The sequence below is a fragment of the Dermacentor silvarum genome, chromosome 1 (assembly GCF_013339745.2).
Source record: "Dermacentor silvarum isolate Dsil-2018 chromosome 1, BIME_Dsil_1.4, whole genome shotgun sequence".
NCBI lineage: Eukaryota > Metazoa > Arthropoda > Arachnida > Ixodida > Ixodidae > Dermacentor > Dermacentor silvarum.
Window position 1 is genome coordinate 107,462,030 of NC_051154.1, and position 13,896 is coordinate 107,475,925.

General features: G+C 47.3%; 1 protein-coding gene across 1 annotated transcript in view; it reads right to left on the reverse strand.

Annotated features, from left to right (window-relative positions):
* LOC119434511 (transcription termination factor 1-like) overlaps positions 1–13,896 on the reverse strand; it is an 89,594-nt gene that overhangs the window by 13,472 nt on the left and 62,226 nt on the right. Inside the window, exon 9 of the mRNA XM_037701663.2 lies at positions 11,847–11,930. Within this exon, the coding sequence (XP_037557591.1) occupies positions 11,847–11,930 (84 nt within the window). The remainder of the gene's footprint in view (positions 1–11,846; positions 11,931–13,896) is intronic.

The window sequence follows — 13,896 nt, forward strand, 5'->3', positions numbered from 1 at the left end:
TATTCTCGGAGAGAACGGAATTTAGGGTGCAAGTACACACAGACGCATCTCGTCTCGGCTTAGGAGGTCTGTTGCTGCAAGAAGATGAAGAGCGACGATATCGCCCAGTGTTATACCTGAGCAGGGCACTTAAAGGCGCAGAGGTCAATTATTCTTCGACGGAACTGGAAGCCCTCGCTGTGAAATGGGCATTAGAACAGTTGCGACCATACTTGATAGGCCGCAAATTTCAAGTTGTCAGTGACCACCACGCCCTTTGCTGGATTTTGCGCTACAAGGAAGGTAACCAACGTCTCCTCCGTTGGTCGCTGATTTTGCAGGAGTTCGACTTTGACGTCACTTACAAATCGGGAATCTTGCACAGCGCACCAGATTGTCTCTCAAGGACACCTCCCATTGTTCCAGAGAAAGGCCAAATCCTTGCTGTATCCTATCCACCACTGCGATACTGTGGCAACATGGGTGAAGAACAGCGTGAGGACGCATTCTGTGCTAAAGTCCTGGATCTGCTTAATGGTGCATTGGGCACAAAGAAGCAACAGAAACGGGCCCAAAAGAAATTTTTGATGCACAATGAGGTACTGTACAGGAGAGATCAAGGTCCGGTCAGCAGTCGATTTCTCCTCTGCCTTCCTTCTCAGCGACAGGCTGAGGCACTTCGAGAAATGCATGAAGGAAGGTACGGTGGCCACATGGGCATCAGAAGAACATTCGAAGCGCTGAGGTCCAAGTACTACTGGCCAAAGCTCTATACGGATGTCAAACGGTATGTGAGTCACTGCGACCTTTGTCAGAGGATGAAGATGTCGACATCGCTGCCTTATGGATTACTACAACCGATAGAAGTGCACAGCCCTTTTCATACAGTTGGGATGGACATCATAGGACCATTCAAGAACTCTCGAGGATATAAATATATCATCGTAGCCATTGACTACCTCACGAAGTTTGTTGAGGCAAAACCCTTGAGGAATATAGAAGCCACGACAGTTCAAAAGTTCATTGAGCGCAGAATTGTCTTGAAGCACGGATGCCCAGCCACGATTATTACAGACCGCGGTACTCAAATGATGGCACGATCTACTGAAGCTTACCTCAAACATCGTGGCATCACACATGCTGCCACTACCGCATATCATCCTGCAGCAAATGGCTTGTGCGAAAGGGCTAACAAGACTATCAAGCAGATGATTGCCATGACTACCGCCGGGGGAGAAAAGTGGGCTGATGTACTCCCATATGTTGTATTTTGCTACAACACCGGGTACCAGGACACGGTTCGCCAAACTCCATTCTTCTTAGTTTATGGTAGAGATCCAGTGCTTCCACTAGACGTTGTTTACAGCCGCCTAGAACTTGAAGAACTGAAAGAAGATTCCAGTTATGGCGCGGTAGTGAGCGAAAGACTGAAAAAAGCTAGAGAACTTGCGGCCGCGTACATCAGACTGGCACAAGAAAAACAGAAGGACTACTTCAACAAGCACCACAAGGACGTTGTGTTCGAAAGAGGACAACTAGTGCTTCTTAAGGCTCCACCCTCCGGTGTTAAATCGACCACATGGTACAACGGCCCTCACAAGGTAGTGAACAGACTGTCTCCCGTGAACTACGAGATCGAACTTGCCAATAACATGGGAACGGACATTGTGCATGTGGAGAAATTGAAGCCCTACCTGAGCCCAATTGCAGAGATGGAACAACCGCGTGCATCGGACTAAACCGTACATGTGTCTGACGCCGTATGGATGCAGTGAAGTGTGTGGTGTAGTATAGTTCCAGTGATTACATTTATTTACGTGTGTAAAAATGGGACGACAAAGCTTACCCTTGTAAATAGTTACTGTTGTATGATTGCTCTTTAAGTTTGCTTATGTTTTAGATAATTCCTGTTGTACCATTGCGAATGTTATGTGTTGTGTTTTTAGTGTTGTAAACAGTCGGGACGACTTGTTTCAAAACCCGGCCATGTCACGAGCGAAAGCAGACGACGCTTGGTGCGTACGTGTCTTGCGCCTTGGCGCCGAGCTCGCGCTCGCGAGGGGGGCTCGAGCAATAAAGAAGAAGGGTCAGGCAGTCCCTTCCTGGTCTCCACTGTGTCTGGATGCGTCTTATGCCGCCCCGGAACCCATAGAAACCGACGGCCACAACGGCACGTCACAGTATGTTAAAGGAAAGTGCCTTCTACGCTGTTTCTGCTTCCCGGCACTCCAGCAAGACGTGGAGTACGGTCAGCCTTTCACCACATCTGCCACAGAGGGGGGGCTCAGCACCAGTTAAAAGGTATGAGTGTGTACCATATGTATGCCCTATTCTGAGTCGGCAAAAGAGAACTTCAGATCGTCGTGACTTTGTTAATGATGGCCAGTTGCCTAAATGTGGCTTATTTACATGAAGCTTGTTCAATGTTTGTTGATCCCTTAAGTGTTGCCAATAGTTTCGGAGTTTTTTGCGCAAGAATGGCTTCAAGTCTGTGGCAGGAATGGGTATGGACGAATTGCTAGGTTTTGTAGCTGTGGTAGTTGCCATTTTATCTGCAAGCTCGTTACCCTCTATACACCTGTGCCCAGGCACCCAACATATTACAACCTGTTGGTAAGAAGCATACATATTGCAGAGCAGAGTAGAGGTCGTTTATAACAGGATTTTTCTGTTTTGGTAGTGATTTTAACTTTTTGACGACACTTAGGGAATCTGTGAATATAATGGCCTTTGGGAGCTTTGCTTTTCTAATGTGTTTAGCAGCTGACAGTATTGCATAGGCCTCTGCCATGAAGATACTAGTTTCAGGATGTAGAACGTTGGATTCTGAGAATGATGGGCCAACAGCCGCGTAGGATACGCCAGCTTGTGACTTTGACGCATCTGTGTAAAACTCTGGGCAGGTGTACTTTGACTGAAGCTCTCGAAAGTGCATGTGTATGTGCGCATCTGGGGCGTGTTTTGTTACATCTACAAATGACGTGTCGCATTCAACGATTTGCCATTGCCACGGTGGTAACAGCTTTACTGGAGCCATTAGAGGAGTTGTAAAGACTGAAACACCCATTTCCTCACTGAGGTTCCTTAAACGCAGTGAAAATGGCTGTCTTATTGCAGGTCGGTTACTAAAGAGGGTGGCACTAGTCATATCATTTATAGCTGAATAAGAGGGGTGCTCCTCGTTAGAGTGTACTTACAGATAATACAAGAAACTGGAGTACGACCTCTGGAGATGCAGTGACCACTCATTTGATTCTGCGTAACGACTTTCTATGGGGCTTGTCCTGAATGCACCGGTTGCCAGGCGGATACCTAGATGATGAACAGGGTCCAGTATCTTTAGAGCGCTTGGAGTGGCAGACTGATACACTATGGCCCCATAGTCTAAGCGTGTGCGTATAAGGCTTTTGTATAGATTCATGAGGCACTTTCTGTCACTGCCCCATGTTGTGTGCGACAGAATTTTAAGGATGTTCATTGTTTTGTGGCATTTGTTCTTTAGGTGTTTTATGTGTGAAATACAAGCTTAGTTTGGAGTCTAAAATAATGCCTAGAAATTTTTGTTCGGTGTTCACAGGCAATCGCAGTCCATGCAGCTTTATGTCAGGATCCGGGAGTAGGCCTCTCATTCTTGAGAATAGAACGCAGGAACTTTTCAGTGGATTTAACCTAAATCCATTCTCGAATGCCCATGTTGACACTTTATTGAGGCCAAGTTGAATCTGTCGCTCGCAGACTGCGAGATTACAGGACCTGAATCCTATTTGCACGTCATCAACGTAAGTAGAATAAAATATATTTCGTGGCATGTATGCACGCAAAGAATTCATTTTTACTATAAACAGAGTGCAACTAAGTACACCACCTTGTGGTACACCAGGGGCGCAATCTTGTACGCGTTCCAAAATGGAACGGAGGCGTTCCGTTCCATCGAGCCGCACATGATTGGCCAATTTCAACCGCGACGTTTAAATTGACCAATCGTGTGCGGCTCGATGGAACGGAACGCCTCCGTTCTGAGATCCCTGAGAGATCCCTCAAAATACCGTAGCGCCAGGTTGTGTCATATGCTTTTTCGATGTCAAGAAACACGGCCAGAAAGAATTGTTTGTGGACGAAAGCGTCACGAATGGATGTTTCAATGCGCACAAGATGGTCGGTTGTGGAACGACCTTCTCTAAACCCACATTGATATGGGTCGAGTAATTTGTTAGCTTCAAGGAGATGTAAAAGCCGACGATTAATCATCTTTTCAAATAGCTTGCAGATGCAACTTGTTAATGCTATGGGCCGGTAACTTGTGACTGAGGACGGATCTTTTCCTTGTTTAGAGATAGGTACCACAATAGCTTCTTTCCATGAATCTGGAATGTACCCTGCTGCCCAGATGGTGTTGAAAAGGGACAGTAGTGCTACTTGTGTGTCAGGATGAAGATGTTTAATCATTGTGTACATGACTCTATCAGGTCCCGGGGCAGATTTCATACAGGTGTTCAAGGCAGCTTTGAGTTCGGCAGTTCTAAATGGTAGGTTATAAGGTTCATTGGGGCTACATTTACGGTTCAATTTCCGGCCTTATTTCCGGCCATTTACGGCCTTATTTTCCGCTACTGCTTTGTGTTTGAGAAATGCCTCTGAATAATTGGCCGAACTGGATACACGCTGAAAATGTTCCCCAAGTGCGTTAGCCTGGTCTTCAAGGCTGTCGCCTTGATCGTCTACCAACGGCAATAGGAAAGGTTGCTGACTTGATAATTTGCGTAGTCTGTTCCACACTTTTGCTTCCTGCGTGTAGGAATTTATACTCGAGATGAATTTTTCCCAGCTCTCTTTTTTAGCTCTACGTCGAAATGCGGTCCAATCAAAGCTAACATTATTTCTGGGTCACGTAAAACTAGAGCCGCAATCAACCCTGCACTGGGATAACGTAAAACTATTCCAATCTGTCTTTATTGCGATAGCAATGATATGGACACTCCAGGCGCATCTCTGCTTTCTTCGACGCCGTGATGTTTTGTATACAGTCTAGGGGCGATAACATCGTCGCCGCCCGCCGTATGCCGTATGTGCGAGTGAAATTGTGCGAGGGTGAGTCGACGATGGCAGCTCAATTTCACGTGCGCAAGGGAGGAAAGCGTGGAGGAAGGCACCGCGTGGGGAATGGAGGGAGGGAGGGAGGCGTTCTCCGGCGGCTGCTGCGTATGGCAATGGTAGGCCCTATCTTGAAAGTGGTCTGCGATGGGGACAGAGTGCAAGTGCTCATAGCTTCGTACGCACTGTGTTTTCGCCGCTTACTTCGCGGTGAAGCGAGAGGCAGTACGAATTTCAATTCACTCGCTGCTGCTGCCGTGCTTCCTCTCTCCAGCGTTTATAATGCGAGTTTCCCCGGTCATCGAGTGAGATGTGTTCACGTTTGCTTGTGCGCGCGTGACACCATGCTTGTTAATTAAGTTAGTAAGCTAATGTTTAAAAGTTTATACGGCCGATAAAACTACTATCCTTACTTTGTATAGCTGTCTACTAATGTGCATCACAATCAATGCTTCGCCCTTCGGGCGAATCTGCGACTTCTTATTCCAAATCCGCCATCAGCCCTTCGCGGTATGTCAAAATGGCTCGGGCCTCGCCCATATGGGCATAAAAGTAGATTGGAATATTTTAACAGTATACTGACCCCTGTGGATAGAGACGCCCGCCCGCTAAACCTGCTGCAGCCCACGCCTCCCTATAATATTTAGTTTGCTCACAGTGCCCTCAGCCTACTTTCTGTTGTTTTGCGCCTCAGCTACGGAGCGCCGCGCCGCTCGGCCCAATCAACCGCATTCTAGTACACTCTAAATAAATACAGCCGCCCTGGCCGTTCCGACAGCAGTGACAACAGCCAGGAGTGGCCGCGTGCCTGTCGGCCACTTCCCGGAAGCACCGAAAAGTACAGTGTTATAAAGGCCCAACCGCATGCACGCGATATTCAAGCGACAGCGACAAGCGACGCGACAGGCACACCCTGTCGCGCTGTCGTGTCGCGGCGTGGAGCAACCACATGAACGCGACATCGCGAAAAAGAGTAGCGACGGATTTACATTGTTGTGCGAATAAATGTTATCGTGCGCGCGTAAAGAAATCTCAATTTTATCAAAAGGTCAATGTTTTATCTATAGACCTAGCTAAAATATGTTATCATCCCCAGTGAAAATCCGTCCCATGCATCCCCAGTGGAACTCCGTCCCATGCTGCCATCTGTTGTGTAAAACTTAAAACACTTTCTCGGCTCTCGGTGGCGTCTCAGGCCTAACAGCGTCAAAACAAAACAACCGATCTCAATAATAACGACAAGAGAGCTCCGATACTTAGTCTTCAGCTAGCGATGAGGTAAAGCGATGACTGATTGTACTATTTATTTTTTGCTGTCACAGCAGAGAGCAAGTTGCAAGAGCGAATTCAGATCGAAGCGGGCAGATTGATTGCTGCCATGTTGTTGTGCAATCGCTGTAGCCAGCGGATGTCGTCGTGCTGACTTCCGGGCGACAAGCGATATTTCCTGGCTTGCCAGAAACCGGCGACACGACCAGCGACAGCGACGGATAGCCCTCCGCGACGGCAAAACCTGTCGCTCGTCGCCGTCGCTCGAAAATCGCGTGCATGCGGTTGGGCTTTAAGTGCGAAAATCACAAGAAACTGCACGGGAGGCGCCGTCGCATGGTCTGAGGCATGTGATCGGCCGCACTCTTTTTCGGAGAACGAATCCGCTCGCTGTTGGCGGCCACTGCTAGAGAACACATGCCAAAGCCGTTCTGGCGCAGCATGGCGCAATTTCGGTCAATTTTCTCTTCGTTTGTATCAAAATGGCGAAATTGGCGCAGGAGTCCCACCCCTGCATGAACCACATCCTTCTTATTTGGACTTTGTTGGCTACAATTAAACTCTTCTTCAGTGTAATAGTGCAATGCTGCTTCGAGATCTTTCTGGTTTACCTTTTTTTTTTTGTGTAAGGGTCAGGGCCGGACCACACACCATGATTTTCTTTGTACTTTCTAGATTTACGGATCATGTAGCGTGTCGCTGCCGGAATAACACGCGATATCTCTTTGATGTCAAGCAACTTTGGCAGCAAAGTTAAAGGACGACAATGCTCACTGAACGACTCCGAAGCTTCGAAGGCTTGCTTTAAGTTGTTCAGCCAGTCTGAACAGGTATTGCAGCTTTCTGTGTCATATGCTGCAATAAACTGGACCTAAGTGTCTTCTTGAGACCATGCCTTTCGCTTGGCATATGAGCTTCGATGTTTTTAAAAAATAAAATGTGGAGGTTTTAGTAGCGAAACATCTGGGCACCGCACATACCTATCGAGCTCTTCAACGGCCGCTTGTTTTGGAGCGAACACTTCCTGTGACGTAGATGCCTCCTCAGACTCGGATGAAACGTCATTTCCAGATGTTTCAACCAGTGTCGATGTATTCTCATGTGTCAGCATGTGCTCAGGAGCCGGGGAAGTTGAAGAACCCGCGGTCAGTGCCTTGAAGCAATTGACACAGTTCCCGCAGAGAAAATCTGTTTCTCGAACAGGAACACTTGTGTCAGGCAGGTGTTGCCTTATTTAAACAATGCCCAAGTACTCTACGCTACGAAACTTCCGCTGATACAAAATTTTCTTCTGGTGTCTCTGCAGATAGTCAGCACAAACCACGCGTTTCAGGCTATACTTTGCGGCTTCAGCCATCACAGCGGAGGAAGAAACATTCGTTGTGCACTGGAGGTGTCCTCAGAAACACTACCGGCAGACCTAATGTAATATACCATGTTGACGCACTGACAGCTTTCGCCTTTCACTTTCTACGTTCCTTATCTCATTCACTCTCCGAACTTCGGTGTCACGCGCAGGCGGACTCTGCTTACAATCGAAGCGAAACTGATGAAACGTGATTTGCCGCCACGGATCGCCTGCTAAAGATTGCTAAGCGCCGTATCGGAAGACAAAGCTTGAGGCACCATGCAACCTGGCGGCGCATTTCTTTTCTGTTTTCTTATTTTTATTTTTGGTCGGCTTCTTTATGAGTACGTCGGTTACAATTATTTTTGAACGACCTGCGTCCGACTTGCAGCACAATAGCAGTGGTACGGCCGCTAGGCTGAGTATGGTCACATTTAACGCATTGTAACTTGTTCGGTACTAAAATATCACAACGTTTTTTAACGCACAGTGGTAGACAACGCCCTTGACTTCAACCAGAGTGATCTTCAAAAAAATTAAAAATGGCCTTTCTTCAGAAAACGATTTTCAAATTTTGATGTTTTTGGCAAACCACTCATGTATAAGTGCAATATTTAAATACAACAGTGCTTGACAATGCAACGAAACTTATTTCGAAAAAATGTGGACTTAAAAGTTTATGTGCACCAAGTTTCATTATCCTCACTTTAATTAGTCTAGAGCAATAAATTCCTGAATTACAGGTATTTTGGTCCGTTCACCATGTTTGTGATTTTTTTCTCTCAAAGTTCCTTCTGTAGCCAAGTGCAATAAAATACTCATAAGGTAGCATTTCGCTTGTTCCTTGTGGGAAAAAATATTGTGATCGAGAAGTGTACCATTGTTTCTCTATGTGCGCTCAAAGTTCAGAAATCGCAAAACTGGCGGAAAAGCGTTTTCGACAGCTGAAACCTGTGCATTTTATTTCAGGCAAACAAATTTCTTTTACTTAAAACTAAGTTCAGAATCATTGTTCTGGGCCCAATACCTGCACCTAAAGTCAATTTAATCAAAATTGGGAATGGCGACCAGGACCAACTGCTCATTTTTATCTGGATTCACCCAGGAATTGAAAAGAAATGAAACTTATAAAATATGATCCCTACTCTTTTTCAGTTGTTTGTTGCACTTGGTGGAAATAACCCATTGTCAAAAAATGAAGCTTACTGAAAATTTGCTCTAACATCTTGAACTTATAACTTAAAGCCTGTCACTGGTATTAATATGCCACTTGTATATAGCACAGCCTTACCTGAGCACTAATATATATCCATCTACTTTTAGCTCTTTTTACTGTAATGTAGTGCCACGGAGTAATATAGACAGGAGCGCCGACTCCGCCGCTGCGCAACGCATTCGCTCGAGACAAATTGTGAAAAACGGATGCTGGGAACCTAGCTCACTTCTTTGCTCTCTCCCTCCGGTCCACTTCCTAGCTTTCGCACATGCTTTCTAAGCCTTCTGAGCCCAGCCTACACTTTTTGCGTAGCACCGTCTGCTGAGGCGTGTGGAAACCATCCCACTGCATGCTTCCACGTACGCATGTGCTATAGTGGTGAAAACGGCGGTGGCCGCAGTGCGGAGCTGCTGGAGTAGCATGCGTAGAGCTTGTCATCTGCTAGAACTTGGCCCCTCGGCGTCTCAATTCGACAGCAATCAAACCTCAAAATATATAATAAACACAAAAAAAAAAAAAAACACATGCACCTGCTTTTTGTGCACGTATGCAAAGCATCTGTCCATCTCCCTAGAAAATTCCTGGAAGCAAGTGACCACTTAAAGTAAAAGACAAAATATGTGCGCGACATTTCAAGTAGCGAGTGATTTCTAATAAGTACTGCAGCGAACCTAAAGAGAATGTCCTATAAGACGAAAAAAATTTTCCTTCATCACTTCGAATCGTTTCTACGATTTTCAAGGGAAGCCAGGTGCAACTCCCTAATGCTGAATGCCAGGAGCAACCAGAAGACGCCAATGTGGAAAGGCAGAACAACAACATTTTGTCTACAACTACACACACTGTAGCATTCCGTTATTCAGGCAGGTGCCGTAATGGGAATTATCACTCGTGCTTTCAAGATGATTCCCACGATTGGCAGCCGGACAGAGACCTGTTCAGCGAAGAGAGTGATTTGAATATGCCTTGTGACAACAATATTGCTGACGAAAGCAGCTGCATTGCAGGAAATGACAACAGCACAAACTCTAATAGTGCAAGCCAAAATGCACTTTTGCCAAAGAAATTTCTGCATCCAAAAAGAGTCAAGCTTCCGCCTTCATGGGACCGCCACAATGTACGAAGAGAATCGAGCGACATGAAAAGAATCACAAGAAATGAAGCAAGCGAAGCATTCGTCTACTAGAATGATGATCTGATAAAAACAGTAATAAAAGGAACCCTTGCCCTTAAAGCTTTTTTTTCACTGTATTCTAACATAGCGCGAGCCACACAGAGTGCCGTTGTACCCCCCCGGCCCCCCCCCCACACACAAGTTTCTAGTGTTTTTTTTTTTTTTTCTTGCATAGTCTTCGTATTTTGTTTATTTTGTGTTTTTTATTTGCTCATGTGCCTAGCACAATTCCCTGTAATCTCCCTTAATAAAGGCCCGGCATGCGATCTGTAAGGTATAATATGAGTAAATGAGTGAAAATGAAATGAAGACACGTTTCTTCTGCTAACATCTCTCCTCGAACTGCAATACCTATGTGTGCTACTGGCGTCAGGGTGTGCTACTGGTGTCGGGGCATGCACTGAGCAGCAGACAACACAACGAATGTGCCAGGAGGTACGGGAGCATGGCCAAGCATGGCTGTGCGCCGTTGCTATAGCAACGGCAGAGAGACTCAAGCTTGGCACAGCCGTGCGCCCATTCCATTGGTGAAATGGAGCAGCCCCCCCCTCACAATTTTCTCTCATGTTAGTGCAGTCTGGCAAACACGTGAACGGGCAACCGGTGTTTCAGGATCTGTCCCTCCCAGATGAGTGGAGCTGGCGCTCCTATATATCATACTCCATGTGTATTGCCTGAGAAAGCAGCCCTACTGTTATGCACGTTCAGACCAGCAAAAATGACGATCTTAATTGCTCAACCTTTGATAAGGTGACAATACTGAGTCACTTGAACTTTCCTTTAAAAAAAAGAAATTTGAGCACAGCTGTATACGTGTTTTCATTTCGCGATACACTGAGGCAAGAAATTTGAGAGCGAAACACAGTTTAAGATATATACTCTTTAGGTGAGGACACTCCCAAACACAATTGACCAGATAAAGTAGCAACGGTGCGTGTCCATTGGCCCGGTGATGGCAGCGGATACTTATTGGCGGGATGACGCAATTTCAAGACAGAAAAGGTTTTATCTACTGTTGCTAAACCGGCCTTTTGTGGGAAACCCAAAATGATTGAGTGACATGCGAAAGTAGGTCACCATGGTGAGGGGAGAGCGTTCGGGAGAGGGCATCGCCTCAACATTGCGTGCAGATGCTGTTCTCTGGTCGCTTGTGTTATAGCGCACTCTTTGTCCATGCAAGCTCTCACTTGCATTCTAACTGAAGTTGCGTCGTCCCGCCGATAAGTATCCATCCGCTGCCGTCACCAGGCTGATGGACGCGCAACCGTTGCTACTTTATCTGGTCAATTGCGTCTTGCAAGCAAGCCAAGAAGTGTCCCCACCTAAAGAGTATATATCTTACACCGTGAACTGAAATCACCGCACTGACTGGCAGTGGGCCAGTGCCGTCAGCACCTTCGCACAGAGGGGCAGTATGGGAACGCCGGCATGATGAATGGCATCGGAGCCAGCTGTGGAAGAAGATGACAAAGGCAAGAGCAGTGGCACAAGCGCGAGGGGCAGTATGGGAACGCTGGCACGATGAACGACATCGGAGCCAACTGTGGAAGAAGATGACGACAAACCCACAAGCAGTGGTACAAGCGTGTTTCCGCGGTTACGCCGAGGGATGGCAACGCTCTACCTAAGAACAGGCACCTAAGAGCTGCGCTCTAGAAGGCTATTGACAACTTGCATGTAATGCTATTGCTACACACAGTTCCACTTGGATAGAAAACTTCCGGAAGAAGAAAAGAAGGCAAAATGTAGATCACATGAAACTGACTTACATGCAGATCAGGTGAATAGAGTCAAATCTGTTCCACTTCCGTTGCCCATTACCAGTAGTCTGAAGCCCCTGCTGTGTCAAGGTCCTAAAGTTGAATGAAAGTACAAGACAGCATGGAACAATCACATACATATAATTCCTAAAGCCTCATCTAGAATCTAGGCATTAGCTTAATGTGTATTTTTAGCATAGTCACAGCCACTCAATCAAAACACGTGGCAAGCCAGTTGTGCTGTCAGATTTCAGAGGCCATACATTACAAATGTTTGCTTGTGTGACAGATGGCGCCAAAGCTCCTCGCATCATGTGAATAACAATTTACTAAAGCAGTGCGTTTGTTTACGTTTCTAGTTTATATGGCCACCGCTTGTCATTCGCTTCAAATACAGTGGAAACAATTCAGCGCTGACATAAAATATTGACGAAATACTGCAAGACATACAGCTTTTCGCATATGAGCAGCGTCGCATCCCACCGAGATGAGTTGATATGAGCAGCCAGGCTTCGCAAACGGCTCTCACTGGTGATTTTGGTATAGCAGGTTCTCCTCGCTTTTTGTGCCGCGTTGCCACTTCCCACTTCTTAAGTGTGCATCGTAAGAAGTGAAGAGTAGTTAATTTTATATCGCTACAGCCAGAACTTAACTAAACTGAAATCAGAAGACCAAAATCAACGTACTGTCGGCCTGGTGTGATCGTGGCCTTTATAGGCATGGAGGAAAGAACAGGTGGTGTTCTGCTGACGTGCGCATTGCACTTCGCTTCAAGTGTGCTACCTTGGAGCATATGGAGGAAAGCTAGGGCGTCTGGTGCATGACCATAGAGTTTCCAAAGCTTCACTTGCACTTATGCCACAGTAGTGGAGTTGCCAGTGCTCTCGCCTTGAAGCCCATACGTCCTTAAAGGTTCGTCATACATCAGCTGCAGTGCACCTTTAAGGGGGGACGCGGCTTTCGCATCGCGAAAAATGGCTAAAAAATCGATTTTTTGAAAATCATATTTTCAGTTTCTGTAACTCTTATTCTATCTGATTCCGAAATATCATCACTGAAAACCAAGTAGAAGTGCTCTAAAAAAATTGTTGTATCAGCCAAGGTGCCGAAAAATTGCGCGGAAATCGCGAAAAGACGGCGTTTTTCAAGCCACGATATCTTCGGAACGGCGCAGCCGTGCGCCGCCATCTTGGTCTCGTTGGAAAGCGCATTTCTCCGTCTTCAAATCTGCCGCTTCAGCTATCTCCTCCATACAGAAACAAGCACACAAAAAGCAAATGATTGAAGGTCGTGCCGGAGCCACCGATTGGCCGCGCCCGCCACGTGACTCCAGCGCGGTTCGCCAGTGGTCCGGTGTTCGCTCCGTGATGGCGTCGTCTGCTCCGCTTGTTGCAGTGTCCTCGCGAGCTCCGGACAGTTTCCGTAATTTCGACGAGTGTTAAAGCGGGCGCTACGTGCACATAGCAGTAGTGTGGCCGATCCGTTGGTTCTTTATTCTATGGCCGATCCCGCTTTTTGTGGACGTCTCAGACCCGCGGCTAAGCATTCCGAGCATCGGTGACGCGGACTTCGCGACCGAGCTTCGGGCACGGAATGCTCGGACACGCGGCTAAGCCTCTCGCGCGTAGGCGTCTCCGACTCGGCGATAAAGCACATCGCGCGCGGACTTCTCGGATCCTTGCCTAAGCATTTCGTGCGTTGGCGCCTCCGACTGCGCGACTAAGCAAATCGAGCGTCGACTCCTCGAGCCCGCGGCTACGCATTTCGCGCGTCGGCACATCGCTCAACAAGTGTCGACTCCTCGGACCCGCGGCTACGCACTTCGCGCGTCGGCACCGCGATCGTCGACTCCTCGAGGCCGCGGCTAGGCATTTCGCGCGTCGGCACCTCGAGCGTCGACTCCTCGAGCCCGTGGCTAGGCATTTCGCGTGTCGGCACATCGCTCATGGAGTGTCGACACCTCGAGGGTCTATTCCTCGGACCCGCGGCTAGGCATTTCGCGCGTCGGCACCTCGGACTGCGCTATTGAGCTTACCGAGCGTTTGGACCCGCGACCAGG